Source organism: Mustela erminea, chromosome 10, assembly GCF_009829155.1.
Source record: "Mustela erminea isolate mMusErm1 chromosome 10, mMusErm1.Pri, whole genome shotgun sequence".
Taxonomy (NCBI): Eukaryota; Metazoa; Chordata; class Mammalia; order Carnivora; family Mustelidae; genus Mustela; species Mustela erminea.
In genome coordinates, this window is record NC_045623.1 from 29,093,400 (window position 1) to 29,110,843 (window position 17,444).

Sequence of the window (17,444 nt, forward strand, 5' to 3'; positions counted from 1 at the left end):
GAAGCTGGTGTCCTGAAAGGGATGGACAGTGGGGAGTAGATTTTTTTTATGGCTTCACACTTAGATGCCTTTCTAAAAAGAATGGCCCAAAGTTACAGAAGTTTTTAGTTTAGTCACTTGAAAAGAACAAAAATAATATACTGGCACATCCATTTTCTTACTCCATTCTTTAGAACGTAAATCCTAATTAGAATGCTAAGGAATCATTCACATTTTCCCCCAGAGCAATGCAGATTTACTTATTTCATTATTTTTCTTCTTGACATGGTGTCTTAGAGAATTCATCTACTGACTGTAAAAACTGGAGTGGATCTTTACTCTAGATAATTCCTTTATCAGTCAGCCAAAGACCAGTGAGGTTACAGGAAACAACTAAGTGTACCACCCAACCAAGTCACAGACAACAAATGTCAGGATAGTTTCCCCATCCCAGTTCATCCTGGCCTTGGCGTTGCACATAGCCCACCAGATAACCCTAGCAGGCCATGTTTAAAGTCACTAAGAACACAGAACTTTTATGGCAAGTCTGATACCCAGTATTGAGTCAACCAAGGTAATTGACCCATTAGTGGTAGACTGGCTTCTCAAGATAATTGGAGGGTTCAGAGGTTTAGTTTTGGTGAAAAAGGAATAAATAACTTATGTTTACATTTTCATTAGTCATCCCCTTTCCTTTCTGATTATATTTTCTTGTGGGGAAATAAAGAAAATGGGTTCCATTTTTGGATACCATGATCAAGATGTTTATATCTTTCAAAGGTTAACACTAGGAAGAGTATTTAAAAAATGAACTTGGCTTCAAGTATAGTGGGAAAGTACATCATTAAAACTTTATCTCTTTCCCCGAAGAATCTTGAAGCTCTCAGCAAATATTACACTCAGACTCTTTTGGCTAGGTTCATCGATTGCAAGTGATACCATCTCCTCTCACGGCAAGGGGCCTTACTCAAGGGCACATAGTCACAATCAAAGTTAGAATTTAAGCCACCTCGAAAATTGTATGCAACTGAAACCAATATTCTAGAATTGCTGTCTGACAGGAGTGCTGTTCCTGGCCTGCCATAACCCGGGCTATACCCCAAACTTGATTCTAATTACTCTTATCATAGAAAAGAAAAGGGGCCTTCAACTTCACTCAGTTGCACTCCTCACCTTACAGATGAAAAAAAAACAAATGCCAAGAAGGTGAAAACACTTCCCTAAACTAATCACTAGTAGGTGGTGAGCTGGAACTGAAATCAAGGTTTTCAGATTCCCAGATGAAGTCTTTCCACCATGTTACTCAAAATAACAAAGTCTGTGCAGAAGCCTGAGGAGGGCTGAGCTCCCACTACTTGCCCCAGCCAGTGGAGGTGGCTATACTAATTTTTTTGAGTGAAAACATAACAGCTTGGCTATGGCCACAGACGCTTCTCCAGGACACAAAGGTCTGGGATCTAGGCTGAGTCAAGAATGAATTTATTTATCCTGGTTGTTCCAGGAACTCACTTGGCAATCTAGCCAGTGCTTAATAAATATTAACATGATTTGGGGCGCCCAGGTGGCTCAGTTGGTTAAGCATGTGACTCTTGATTTTGGCTCGGATCATGATCTCAGGGTCATGAGATTCGAGCCCTCCATGAGGCTCCACACTCAGCATGGAATCTGCTTTTCCCTCTTCCTCTGCCCCTCCCCTTGCTCTATCACATAAATAAATAAATAAAATCTTTAGAAATATATATATATATATATATATATATGATTTAATATTATTCTCAACTCTACCTGAATGTGTTTTTTGTTTTGTTTTGTTTATATGGAGAAGAATCAATTCTCTTAATATGTGTCTTGAGGATAAAGTAGGTGACAGATCTGTGAAAGGCAAGGTCCTCCAGGCTTGAGGCATAGCAAGTATAAGGGCATGCAGCTTGGATGCAGCATCCACCTGCTGAATGTTGGATGGATAGGATGGGGTAAAATCACTGAGAACTTTAAATCTGGTTGATGGAGTTTAGACTTGGGAGTAGAGTATTCTATTCAGAATGTTCATAAATTCTGAGCGGGGCTGTGACACATTTAGGATGTGTTTGAAAATGAGTCAGGCAGTAACGTGTGTGACAGATGGGCAGGGAGAGACTATGAAGTGGGAAAGGCCTATTAGGAGACTGTATGGCAGTTGAAGAAGGAACGTTTTAGAGTGCTTCTCCATGTCACCTTTCTAGCAATTCAGACACAGAAACTGGAGACCTAACACACTCGTGGCAGCCTGGCTGCACTTGCTCCAGGTTACACAGGCTTCTGCTCCCTGCTTTGAACTTTGCCCCCCTCAACCCCCACCATCCAATGACCACCTCACCTTGGCAGTCAAACCACCACCACCTGCCCCCGATGCAAGGCTGCAGTTTTCTCCGTCTGCAGCCGTCTCCAACTACTAGACCTGCAGCCAGACTCCCCAGATGCCCTTCTGTGGGCATCATCTCTAGACTTTGCCTGAGATCTCTGACTAGAGAAGGCTGGGCTGACACCATGGGCAGCACTGAGTCATGAGGACAGAGAGCAGACCTGAAAGGGCTGTGGGGAAACCATGGGTCAGTGACAGGAACCTGGAATACACAGATGCAAGAGGTCAAGGCAAGACCATGGTTCAGAAATGAGAAAAACCGATGGAAGCTACAACCATGAGGCACTTTGAGAGAGACTTTTCCTTTCCCCAAGAATGAATTCTTCACATGGCCATTATGTTAAAAGTCTACCACAGGCTCCACTCTGCTTTCCTAACTACTGTACCTTAACCTTTCCTCATTTATAGAATGCCTGAAACCCTGACTTCCCTCTTTCCTCTTGTCTACAGTAGCCCCTTAAGAGCTACCACCATTCTCCAACCTCCCACTGAGTCCTCTGCTCCCCATGTTCTGACATCACATCTAGTGGCATCTGTCACCTCTCAGTTCCACAGTATTATTAGTGAGTTACATTCGGTTTTCTAAATCCTTCTGGTTCTCTCTTTGCAATATTTAGCAGATCTGGCCCTTGTGTTTTTCCTCCTTGTCCAAGGCCATGCATCACTTTTTAACCACTGCAGTTGCTTGGCCAATTTCTCCATCCCTAGCCTATTTCCGTACTCCCATTCACCTGACACTGAGAATCTCCCTCAGATGCCAGTCCAATCATATTACTAAGCCTTAAAGCTACACTTGCTGCTCCATTCTAATTGCTGTGTTTCAAGTTAAAGCTCTTACTCATAGGTAGGAAGAGTTGTAAGGAATGTTGGAGATAACAAAACTAAGACTCACAGAGATTAGGATACGTCTTGACAGGTACTTTGGACTCTTGGCCACTTCACTCTCTGCAAATTGCTCTTTTCTAATTTATAATTCAAACAAAATCCTACCCCCTTGTGCCACTTCCATTCATTCATCCTTTTTGTCCACAGCACGGAATACTTTTATTTATTTTTTAAGGATTTTTTAAAAATTTTATTTGACAGAGAGCACAAGCAGAGGAAACAGCAGATAGAGGAAGAAGCAGGCCCCCTGATGAGCAAGGAGCCTGATGCAGATTCCGGACTCCATCCCAGACCCCTGGGCTCATGACGTGAGCCAAAGGCAGACGCTTAACGACTGAGCCAGGCAGGCATCCCCACAGCATACTTTTAAAACTGCTCATTTCATCTGCTAAAACCTCTCATGATGAGCCTGACAACACAGATTATTCCACAAAACTTAACTGTTGGGCCTAGCTGGTTGTTTTTTGTTTGTTTGTTTGTTTGTTTAACTATAACAGACCAAGACTTGGGATATTCCACAGACTCAAGCTGCCCGCTAGAATCACTGCTCCGTGGGGGTGCCCCCTCATTCCTGCCTGTATGGAGGCATCTGTCAGCACTGGGTGAAAACACTGCCAAGAGAGACAAATGACAGATCTGTCATACCATTACCTGCATATATACACATACATATATAAAGACAAGTACCATACGATTTCACTCAAATGTGGCATTTAAGAAACAAAACAAATGGTTACTGGAGGGGAGGGGGGGTGGGATGGGATAAATATGATGGGGATTAAGCTCATCACTTAGGATGAGCCCTGGGTGTTGTATGTAAGTGATGAATCACCAAATTCTAACCAGAAACCAGTATTGCACTGCATGTTAACTAACTGGAATTTAAACAAAAAGTGAAGAAAAAAGGCATATATAATGAATGTTTACATTGCATTTTAATAAATTCTTATAATGGTACAGGAATTTCATTACATTATTTTTGGTAAGTTCATGTCACCCAAAATGCAACGTTTACATATGTAGCATTTTTTTGGTTTTTTTCCTCTGTGATTTTTATTCTTTTCTTACTTTGTTTTATCTTTCCTTTTCTGTGCCATCCCAAATTTCTATCTATCCTTGAACTTTATCCATAGAAATGCAGCCCATCATCCATATTGCCCTTCGTTTCTCCCTATAAGTCCCCTTCTTAGAAAGTTCTGCTCAAGTAATTTCTCAAATGGTGTAATCAAAAATTTGTTGAGATGACAAGACTAGATGTGGCGGAATTTAACTGAGGGTAGATGAAAAGAGGAAGAGGCTTTTTAGCCAATGCAGAGTCAAGCTCCAAGCCTAGGAGCACTGTGCCATAAGCAACAATGAGCTACTCAAGCAGATGTGGTGTGCATAGGCCTTATTTGAAGAGTCCAACTTGTGAGAAGCATCTAGGAACAGATGATAAGTTACTACAATGGGGAAAATTGCAAATCTGCCAACTTGCTTATTTTGTGCATGTTTAAGTACCATCGACAGGGAGAGAATGAAATCACTTAACTTTGGTAAAGACTGGGAAATAAAGGGTAGCTCATCTTTGAGACAGCCTGAGGTGTAAGAGAGAACACCCATTTACACTTGCTTAGAGGGGTTCTGAATCCTTGTAATTTTACCTGTGGCCTCTCTCCACGAACAGCTGTGGCTGCTATTTTAATTTTGAAATTCAGCTGTTCCTTTGCCAGTCTTGACACAACATTTTAGGCATGTTCTGAAGCATGACTCATGATACGCCTGTAAAGGCCAAATCACTTCAGTATTCTAGGCAATTAGCTCTCTGCTTCCGATCTACTGGATATTCTCGGACCAAGATGCAAGATGAAGACCATGGACAATTTAAGAAGGGAAGAATTCCAGCCAAGACATTAGGCAAAAAACATTCAAGACCATATGAGAGGTCTAAAGGACACGGGGAAGCAGATTAAAAACATAACTGCCGAAGTCTTACTTAATCTAAAAGAGTGTATTGATTAGATAGCACCATCCCTCCCATCAACAAGCATGACTACAGTGTTTGCTATGCCTCCTGATTTGTTACATGGCAGGGACCCCAAGGACAAAAGGGAGGGAAGAGGGTAAACAAACTCTATAAACATCTTGAAGAATAAATATTAGCTTTTGGATTCAAATGCTAGGAGAGATGACTTGAGGAAAGTAATTTTTATTATCTATTCATTAATTGTGGTTATAGTGTACACTTTGCAGACTCAAACTTTTGCACTAAATGATTGTGATTTTATTTTATTTTTTTTTCACAAAATACAAAGCTTTGTACCACATTAGTGTTCTAACACAGGAAAATCTCAAGATTTTCATTGGGAGGAGGGATGATTTATATATATAGGACTGACTTTATACATATTCTTAAAATTAATATTAAATAAAATGTCAGGACAAAAGAATGCCAACCTTGTAGAACATGCAGATTATTGCTTAGAACTTGCATATACTTTAAACTGACACACATACAAACAAAGAATACAGACATTTTTAAATTTTAAGGGAGTTACCTAGAGATATTCATTAATCCCATTCAAATTAAGCACAACCAGAGACCAAGAATACTAAATTGCTATTTTAATTGCTGATAAATCTGAATAACACTGATTTATAAATTACCAAGTCTCACATTTTATAAATAAGACAAAGTTCTTCATTCAGCCTTACAGAAATAAATTAGGAGATGTGTTCTCAAAATGTTAAATGTATTTTGAAAGACTTCCAAAATCTTTATAACAATTAAATAGTAAGGTTGTATATTCCCAGAAAAAAAATGTGTATATCACTAGAGCTATCACATTTGCTGCAATTTTCAAGCGGCTTTTTCAAATGAAATCTATGTCTAAAAGTTATTACAAATTCTAATAATTATCCAAAAAAACCTTATAACGCATCCTAGTTACAAGTTAGTAACAAGAGTATTATCTATGCAAAAATTCCTTAAGTAAAAAGCAGACATAATTATAATCGAAGCAAACCAAGCAAGAAACAGAAAAATATATAGCATATTTTATTTACAGTTATATTTTAGGCTTCATTAACCAAGAAGTAGCAAATATCTAATGCATACTTAATTACAGAGTTATGTAAAGACAGAAAGAAAAAAAAATATACAGATGATGATTAACGAGTTTTCAGCCAGAGGTATTATATCTTTAAGATTTAGAAATACTTCTCATTGTTTTTGGTCTTAAATATAGGGTCTGATACCGAAACTGTCTAGTTTGCTGTAGACATTTTCAGTGCAAACAAATGGTTTATGGTGTAACCAACAAGGGAGCCAGTGTAAACATTTTCAGTGCAAACAAACCAATCTTTAGCAGCTAGCCTTCAGTTCTCCATTGCTATCCAAAATATCTTCAAATAAAGGTACAACTTACTACCAAGGCTGGTAGGGGCAGTTTGAGGTCTGGGCTAGAAAGGAATAGGGCTCAAGTCCTTGGGTATTACATTCGTAAAACATGCTGAGTAATCCACTTGCTGATAAGTTAAAAGAAACATGACCATAACTAAACCAGCTCAATTAAAGAGCAGGACTCAGGAATGCTGCCACAGACCAGCAGCCCCTCCTCCTAACAGCCTCGTAACAGAGCTACGTCCATTTGTCCTGCTGCCAAGGGGACTAAGAACATTTAGATAATTTACAGGCCTACAATGAATCCCTCGGTGAAACACATATACAGCTCTTACTGCTAAGCCAGTTTAAGAAAAAGACTACAGATGTTTTTCTCAATAAAACCAGACCCTTATTAGCCTTGTTTCATCTCATAACAAGTATTATTAAATACTAAATAGCTTCCGATAGCCTCTTAGCAATTATGGTTTGCTGAACTCTACTTAAACTTACTGCAATGCTTCCCCCCCACCCACCAATGGAAGAACATACTTGAAAACTCTGAAGTTTGCCACAATGGACCAGAAAGTTTATGGGTATGGGGAAGCCTCAAAAGAAGATCTTGAAAGGTGCTGACACAAGGGATGGAGGTGCTGGTAAAATCTTAAGGGTGTTAGGAGGACAAGTTAGAAGGGCTGGAAGGATTCAGAGAAAAACTTGTAGGTGAGTGGGGGGCATCATGCCTTTTAAGGGAAAATCAGTCGTGGCGTCTCCAACTCCAGGTGCTGCTGGCTACTCACTGTTCTCACACAGACCCCCATGTACTTCTTGTGAAAAATCCCTTGCAGGAGCTTTAGTGTGCCTGTGGTCAACCAAGCTGTGGTTAAGGCTGGGTGGTTTGTGTGTGTGCCCAAGGTTTCTAGACACAGGAGGGGTCTCGCTGCTGTGCTGGATAGTACCTATGGAGAAACACTGTGCCACATTTCTGACAAAATTGTAGGAGTTTGCTTCTTCTGGAACCCAAGACATACAAACACATAGTGCTCCATGAAGTATAACTGATGAGGCCAACAATGACATGGATTTCTCAATTTTCAAGCGACAGACTCAACCACTGAAAGCCAATTTGTATGTCTATTTCCATATTGAAGTTAAGAGTAACCTAGAAACTGAAATTTATTCAAACATTTATTTTAATAGTGCCTTTCGGGACATGTTTATTTCCCTTAAAAATGAAAGAGAACAAATATGAGTATGACAACGCTTTCCCCTTGATATCTCCACAACAAGACTGTTTCTAACGCATGATGACAAATGGTGTAACCAACCATAAAACTGGCCCTTCACGTCCATGAAGAACTGTTCTCCAAACACCCAACGCACCTCACAGAAAGTGTACAATCTAAAAACTGACACTTCCGCAAAAAGTTGAGTCAAACAGATTAAAACTTAGAAAAGAATTTGATTCAAACACCTATAAATGAGGCAGTTTTTAAAACCAGACCTTTACAATCGTACTGGGGCATCCACGGTATATCAGTCACCCTCAGGAATGGTGAAGACATTATTATTTCTCTAAACATAGCACTAACCCATGAAACAACAAAACTAAACAGCTGGAATAAAAATTGCGTCTTAACCTACTGTAAGGTATCAAGACACAACTTACGCAGGAGTTAATTTTTTTGCACTCATATATGACTTCATTTTGAATTTTAAATAAATGCAAACAATACTCACTAGAAGGATTTCAGAAACAAGAATGCAAATTCTACAAATTCAAGCTCATAATTTTTAAATTTTCCCAAACAAAATATCAGATGCAGAATCTATGATCTTGCATGCTATTTAGTTGATTTTTCATTCACTTTCAAAATTTTGTAAGAATTGTTATTTTTTAGCCTACTACACATTCAAAGAACATCTTTATAGTTATAGGTTGTCACTAATCTTTTTCTATAAAAATAGAGCTGCTTAAAAATTTATACCAATTTGCTTTTATTTGCTACAAATATTTTAATAGTTGTTAAATTCAGAATGCCTAATAGAATCATTTAAATTAATCTGTGTAGTCAAAATACTTGATATGTAAAATGTCTAGCAAAAGTTTGTCATTTAATAAATGAAAAATTCATCGTTTAATAAATGACATGTTCTGTCTTTAACTCCTTGTATCTTAGGTAGGTGGATACAATCACAGAACAGTGAAGTATAGCTCCTATAAAGATATGACTTAAAGTAGTATGGCAGTTGATAGTGTCTTTTCCATTTCATGCGTGTTGTACAAGGAAATATGTAGCTTCTACTTTTGGATATTGAATGTGGACGTTGAATTAGCTGTGATGCAGTCAGCATAAAATAAGAATTGCTGACTAAGGGGATAATGAACTTTAGTTCAAAACACTGATATTTTAAACACTTGTTTTGTGAGCAACTATACTAATGAAAAGTGCTATCAGTGAAAGTAAAAATAAAGTTTTAAGCATGAAATAGCCACTATAAAAACTGAAACTGCTATATGGAAACTCACTGATGAGTGAGTTTTATATTACGATACATTGCAATATATTGCTTTATATTGTCTTCATTTTGATGGTGGGTTTAAAATCTGTGTTCAGAAACTATAGAAATATCCCAAGAGTCAAAAATATTTATTTCAAGTTTGCTTCTTTTTAAAGGAATTTCCAAAATAGTTTTCTAATATAAATGTTTTCCTTTTAAAAATCCAGTTTTCTTGCAAAAGAGCAAGAAAAGAGCAAGATAAAACCATGTGCTTTCCTATCCCCCTAAACAACCAATATGCACTTAAGTGCCTATGATGTCAAAGGTACTAAATTTGGTAACAAATTATCAATGTAATATTAGTAGCTTTAAAAACAAATACCTATACTTTACATTACTTTAATTAAGTCTTTCAAAAATAAGTGTACCTACTATAAACCAATCAGTCTGATTTTCTCACTGAGTTATTGACTGAGATTTCAATTACCTTCTTTAAATGTTCTAAAACTTATCAGGCTCTCTCTGCATTAGACAGCCAAATCAAATCAAATCAAATCAAAGTCTGATCTATTCAGCCAGCCTCCCTTCACCATCATAACATGGACAGTGAAAGTGAATCATTCTCCTGTCAGCTGAGAAACTGAGTGGATTAGATCTTTTGGTTTGGGTTCAATTAAACTCAAGCAGCCATCACTGATTAAATTTCTTTCTTTCTTAGGTAAGAACAATCATTAAAATCAAGTACTTGAGAAAAATAAATAAAGGCAGTAATAGCTAATATATGATTCTATATTTGGGTTGTAAGAATCAAAGAAAAAGCAAACATATACTTACACATACACACACACACACACACACACACACACAAAACCCAAACCAAAAAACCAGAGTCACCAGCCATTGATCATCACATGAGACAAGGATATTAATGATCGGAATAGTTGGATTAAATTATCTATTTTTTTCCTGTCCTTTAGGAAAGACAGAAATTCAAAGCACTCAAAATGTTGGTTAAGCAAGCATGGATGTAAACTGTGAGTAAAAATGTGAATACTGACTTTTTGGAGTTTTGGTCTCCTTAAGAAGAGGCCTATGTCATGTTAGGAGCATGACAAATATACATTGGATAACACTTTGGTACTGATGATGTTGGGTTCTGAACTTAGGGAAGGTTTTACAAGTAGAAATAATATATTTTTCACAGAAAAAGTGCAAGGGAAATAGAGACAGCAGTGTTAAAGCTTTTTTCTTAATGATTCCTCCTATTAGCCTAAATAGTCATACATAACATGCATTTTTAGAAAGAGGAATTTGTCCCTTAAGGAGCTCTGTTAAGATCTGTCTTAAGACTTACTACAAATTTAAAAAGCAGTATTTTGATAAAATGTTAAAAATAGAAATAATAAAGTGACATCTGAAATATTTAAAAATTAAAGAAGTATTTCCATGACTGAACTAATATTCCCAAAGTAAGCAAAATACTTCATCACTCATAAACGACAGCATATCTAAACAAAAAATATATCATTTCTAACAGCCGAAGAAAACATTTCAACAATTTAGAAATTAAGCTCTAAATGGGTATTGACAGCCACAGTGGGAAATGAGTGCAGTACAACAAAAGGTTGAGAGCTATTTACACATATAAAAGCAGTTCCCATCTTTCAGCAAAATTGATGACATAAAACCAAGTGCACCCAATAAGCACAGTTGTCTTTTCACAGAGAAAAATACCAATGCAGGTTAACAGATTTCTGAAAAGATTCACCATTATATGTATAATTTTTTATTTAAATCTTTAAGATTTTATCCATGCTTACAATGCAGAAGAAAATCAGAAAAGAAATCTTGGAATAAAAACTAAGTTTTAGTTTCTCTTTTCTAAAGATTAAAAAAAAGAGCACTGAAACCCTCGTTAACAAATATAATTAATAAGAAGTACTAGAACATGCCAAGAATTCATCCTATCAGTAGATATAATGTGGGTAGTAAGGAAGTTTGTTTATCAGTAGCCCACCTTTAGTCAAGTTTTCCATTCTGCAGACTACTTTTGGCTTTCTCTTGTCTGATGAGAGAGATGACTTTGATGCAACCCTTTGTAATTTTGATCATCCACATGACATTCATCACATCCAAAACAACACAAGTAGAGATCCAGGAACATTGGATTAAAAATCCAAGCCTTATGTAGGCTTCTGTTCCTAACAAGGAATATATGTAACTATAAAAAGGAGGTATTGGGACAATCCGTACGATGAAGAACACCACTGTCATGAGTATTCCATTGATGACGTTAGCCTTGGAAAACTTAGGATACTTCAGAGCTTCAAAGAACCACCTGGAAAAAATTTTCAAAAGCATCACATTTACTCTGCATCTCCAAAGATTAACTTTTTAAATTTAGTTTTTAGTTTTTAAAATTCAGTGAACATCCTCCTAAGATCTATATAGAGAGGCAAAGGGCCTAGAATAGCCAACACAATTCTGAAAAGGAAGAAAGTTGGCAGACTTGTACTACCCACTTCAAGACTGACTTACTATATAAAGCTACAGTATTCAAGACAGCATAGCATTGGTAAAAGAACAAATAGATCAAGAGTGCTAGCCCAGAAATAGACCTACACAAATTTACTCAACTGATTTTTGACTACAGTATAAAGGTAATTTAATGGAGAAGGAATAGCTTTTCCAACAAACAACTGGAACAATTGGATATTCATATGCAGAAAAATGAATGTAGGCAGAGACATCACATTTTACACAAAAATTAACTCAAAAGGAGTCACAGCCTTAAACATAAAACGAAAAACTATGAAACTCCTAGAAGAAAACATAGGGGAAAATCTGTATGATCTTGGGTTTGGTAATTGTACTTTAGATATAACACCAAAAGCAAAATCACAGAAAAACATATTGTTACAAAAAGTACTCTTAGTAAAATTAAAAACTTGCTCTGTGAAAGGCACTGTTAAAACAGAATAAAAAGACATCGATGCACTGGGAGAAAATATTTACAAAATACATATAGCATAAAGTACTTGTATCCAAAATATAAAAAGAAGTCTTAAAACTCAATAATAAGGCAACAACCCAATTCAAACATGGGCAAAATACCTTAAACACCTCATCAAATAAGATATACAAAAGGAAAATAAGAATATAAGGTGTTCAGCATCATTTGTCATTAGAAGACTGTAAATTAAAACTATGAGATACTACTATATACCTATAAAAATGGTTAAAATCCAAAATTCTAGCAATACCAATTGCTAGCAAGGATATGGAACAACAGGAATTTTAAAGCCTTGCTAGCAAGAATAAAATGATAAAGCCACTTTGAAAAACAATATGGCAGTTATAACACTAAACATGTTTATAGCACATAATCCAGCAAACACTCTCCTAGGTATTTTTCCAACTGATTTGAAAATTAAGTCCACACAAAAAAATTACACACAAATGTTTACACCAGGTTTATTTATAACTGCAAAATACTGGAAGCAAGCAAACAACCAAGATGTTATTCAATAGGTGAATGGAGGGGGCACCTGGGTGGTTCAGTGGGTTAAACATCTGCCTTCAGCTCAGGTCATGATTTCAGGATCCTGGGATCAAACCTCATGTCAGGCTCTCTGCTCAGCTGGGAGTCTGCTTCTCCCTTTCACTCTCCCTCTGCTCTCCCCTGATCTCTCTCAAGATAAGAAAACTGGATAAGCAAATTGTGGTATATCCACATAACACAATGCCATTCAGCAATAAAAAGGATAAGCTACCAATTTACATAACCACATGGATGACTCTTAAATGCATATTACTAAATGAAAGGAACCGGTCTGAAAATGCTACTCCCAGTATGATTCCATTTATATAACATTTCAGAAAAAGCAAAACTAAAAAGACAGAAAACAGGTCAGTAGTTGCCAGAGGTTCAGGGAGAAAGGAAGAGAGTCGGGTAAGTGAAGCATAAAAGATAATTTAGGGTGGTGAAACAATTCTGTATAATACTGTATTGGTGAGTATATGATGTTACGCATTTGTCAAAATCCACAGAACAGCATGAAGAGTATGTACAAATTTTAAAATGTCACTTAGGAGGCTGGAAGTGCCAGGATGGAATCTAGACTGTGACAAAATAATCTAACTGTTTTACAAATACATATATAACCTCACTGTAGGAAGTGGGGTCAAAACAGGTAATCTAAGTAACTGTGAAAATGTATGGTAGCTGTAAGACTAAAGACAAAAGAAACTGTATACATGCACTGTACTCCAGTTGGTAAAGTTTTGTGTCATGGAAGAACAGGTTAATAATTCTGAAACCATTATACATATATATTGGGATTTAGCAAATAAGTACATCTGTTTGATAGTGAAGCGGGGTCCAAGTGTCTCACTGCTGGAGTGGAAAGTTACAGACAAGTGAGTGGAAAAGGCTAGACTGATCCATATGCTACTGGATTAAAGTTGAAAACATCAGTGTGAACTCATTTAGCTTAATATAAATACGGATGTAGCAGAAATAATTATAGCTAGCTATGTATACCGAGGTTAGTATACTTCCAAGTTGTCACCTGGAAGAACACAGAAACAATGACGCCCCACAGTAATGAGCAGACCCAGGGCCTAGATCTTGGTTTCTAATACCATTCTCCAACAAAAGGAACCAGGGCTTCTTGAGACACGGCTGATTCTAGGGCTGGAACAGAGAATATACAATAAGAATCCAGCATATTTTTTACTGCCAGCAAGTAAGGAAGTACTCAAGAACCAAAATGATGAGGTTCTACCAAAGGTACACAGAAACCAACCGAAAGAGCTCAATGGCAAAAGCTCTAACATTTTGAACAAATAATAAATAAATAATGCAGTACTAGATTAAAACCACCTGAAGCGTAAACAGATATCCATGAATCCATAGTATTATAAATGAATGAAGGAATGAGTGACTGGAAGAGAAAAGATAAATATCCTATGCAGAATAATTACAAATAATTTCTGTAGATACTGCACTCTCAATGAAATAAGGTGTAACTCCCCACTCCCCAAAAGGGGAGCTACTCACAGTGACTTATTTCCAAAGTTCAGGATAGAAGTGGGATGGAAAGAGTACCTTTAAAATTGAAAACTCTGACAAACCCACTTCAGCCAGGTGAACAAGGAAAACATCCAGCGTTAAGTCGTGTTTATAGCAGGGAGGCCTAACATGCTGTCATGAGAATGGCACTTTACTTCTGTAGTCTTCCTCCCAAAACCCCATAACCCAAGTCTAATCATGAGGAAAAACATCAGACAAATCCAAAATGAGAAATATTGCACAAAACACCTGACCAGTACTCAAAAACACCTCAAAAAACAACCCAAGTCTGAGGGACTGTCACAAAAAAGAGTCGTCTAAGGAGATATAACTAAATGTAACATGGTATCCTGGAGGGGGTCCTGGTTCAGAGTAGATGAAGCTCGGGAATTCTGAATACAGTACAGACTTTGGTTAATAACAGTGTATCAGTATTAGTTCGCGAACTGTGACAAATGGGCGCTACTAATGTAAGACCTCCTTCTTCTTGTTCCGTCTAGATAGATTCTTTTGTCTCTCTCACCAACATGCTCAATTCTTCCTAATCCAAAGGTCTCCCCTCTGCTCGTCTTCCCTATCACGCTTTCGGAAAGGGAAGTCAACAGTATATTCACAAACATTCTTGCTCCACTTCACAACCCAGTACAATACAATCACCTTCCCCTACAAAAGAAATTGGTCACCAGTGGCTTCTCCATACCCAAGACAGTGGGTCTGTCTTAGCCTTCATCCTAAGTGGCCTTTCTATAGCATACAACATTGCCGACCATCATAGCTCCATCTCTCCTGACCTCCATGATACTATTTTCCTCTTGGTTCTTAACACTTTCTCAGTCTCTACTTCCTCTGCCTGTCCCTTAAATATTTGTGCCTCCCAAGCACCATTCCCTTCTCTATGCATTACCAAGGACATTTCAGCCACTCTCAAGGGCTCAACATCCTAACATTAATCTCTAATTTCAAGTCCTCTCTCAAGGTCTACTTGTAGTTCCAGATTTTTAATTTATTGTTGAACATTTTCACCTCATTTATTGGTGAGCATTTCACAAATCACAAATTCTCATATGCCCAAAACTCAACATGCCTGAAACCAATACCCTATTCCTTGCCTAACCACTCCTCCCCACCACTGCCACAGAAAACTGCCTGTTTCTCTTCTGATCCTCCCAATCATTTGTGGGTTTTCTGATAGATGGAAACATTTTTATTTTCATGAATAAACTCCATTTTAGTATAAAAATTAAGGAATTTGCATAAGCAAACTTTCACAATAACACTAAGCTATAGAAAATTGGTTTGTATAATTAAATGGTTATATTTCAGGGAACTGGATAAGACTGGAAAGAGCCCAAAGGCCATCATTTCAATACAGTTTGTATATTAGTGTGTCATGAGCATCCCAGTGTCTGCTTTTCTTTGTTCAAATTCAGGTCTTTCTGTGGAAAACATGTGTGTGTGTGTGTGTGTGTGTGTGTGTGTGTGTGTGTTCTGCAGATTCTATTTATTTGTTTTAAAAACTGAAGTATAGGGGCGCCTGGGTGGCTCAGTGGGTTAAGCCGCTGCCTTCGGCTCAGGTCATGATCTCAGGGTCCTGGGATCGAGCCCCGCATCGGGCTCTTTGCTCAGCGGGAGCCTGCTTCTCTCTCTCTCTCTGCCTGACTCTCCGCCGACTTGTGATCTCTCTCTCTGTCAAATAAATAAATAAAATCTTTAAAAACAAAAAAACAAAAAAAACTGAAGTATAATTGGCATAGCACAGTATATTAGTTTCAAGTGTACAACATAGTGTACCACACTGTGCCACTAACTACAAATAGTGAAAAGACAATGTATTATATGGTATAATTCACATCTGGAAAAAGCAGAAGGGGCTCCCTGCAGGTAGAGAAAGAAAGAAAAAAGTGAGAAAAGAGGATGAAAGCAAAAAACCAGTCCCTACACAGCACTGGTTCAGTGAGTGTTTGCAGTTCAGAGTTGAGAGTCAGAAGGTTGAATGAGCCTTGGGAAAGCTGCAGGGTCCGGGAGATATTGTGAGTTCAAGAGGAGCGAAGAGAATTTTAAGAAGTGTTGCTGTGAGTAACAAACTGGATCTTTGTTGACATCCTTGGAAAAACTCCAATAAGGTTTTGGATGGCTGTACTGTTTCTGGGACTCTACACAGAGACTGGGCAGTAAACTGACCCTAGTTATATCTTGGTTGCAAATGTCATTCTTTCAGGCATGTAAACACTTGGTGTTTAATAAATATTAACTCTGAAATTTTAGGGATTCAGAAACTTAATTTTAGAAAAGTTATCTTCCGCCCCAAAGTTATTTTGGCTCCCCTTCTTCTAAACTATTCCTTCGTTATCTTTTCTCCCTTGTCTTATGCTTCCATTCTAGACACTCAACTTATCCTCTCAATGCCACCTTTTCTCATGGCTTCAAATGTCACCTCTATCTGATCATTCCAGAATTCCTCTCTGTACCTCTCACTACATTTCCACTCAGATGCTCTGTTTGTCCTCTTATTGAACAGCTCCAAACCAAACCCACCAGCTTACCTGTAGTCTTCTCTTGCCTCATCTCTTTTCATGGGCCCATTCCTCAAATGTACAGACAGCAGAGAAATTATCCTAAACTCGTCCCTTTTCTCTATCTCTAATTTCTCATCCATTGCCAACTTCGCTTTTTCTTCCCTGAAAATCTCTATTCTGTCATCTTTTCTCTACCTCCACAGCCTAATTTGGGGCTCCTATTTATTTTCCAGACTAAGGAAATTATACCATTCATTCACACAACTAAGAGCTGTCTAACTTTCTAACACAATCTTTTGCCTCCAGTCTTCCAATCCATCCTACAAATACCAAAAACTACAATTACTCAGTGCTCTTTTCAGAATGTCTTCCTCCACTGGTATACATCCTCTCTGTCCACCAGGTCAAGTGCAATCAGCTCTCTCTGACACTCAACACCCTCTCTGTTTTGCCACCTTCCTCCTAGACATACTTTTTGATTCCACAAGTTTAGGCTTCTCTTTCATAGAGTGTGATTATTCCACTTTTTTAAAACTTATGTTCATTCCTTCTTCCTTGAATGGAGGGTCTCCCATCCCCACCCACTTCTAAAAACATCCTAAAACATTTTAAGAATATGTTCTGCCTTCTCTATAAAGGCTTGTATGACAAATACCAATTAATAATAGATCTTAAAATGTGGTCCATGAACCCCTGAGACTTTTTGCAGGGTGTACAAGGGAAAAC

At 37.6% G+C, this 17,444-nt stretch overlaps 1 protein-coding gene across 5 annotated transcripts in view; it reads right to left on the reverse strand.

The window, feature by feature from the left end:
• Positions 1–10,977: 10,977 nt before the first annotated feature.
• Positions 10,978–17,444, reverse strand: part of TLCD4 (TLC domain containing 4) — a 102,849-nt gene continuing 96,382 nt past the window's right edge. For all 5 annotated transcript variants that reach the window (XM_032303143.1, XM_032303142.1, XM_032303141.1 and 2 more), the window contains one exon: positions 10,978–11,466. In XM_032303143.1, coding sequence (XP_032159034.1) covers positions 11,148–11,466 — 319 coding nt within the window. In that variant the 3' untranslated portion in view covers positions 10,978–11,147. The remainder of the gene's footprint in view (positions 11,467–17,444) is intronic.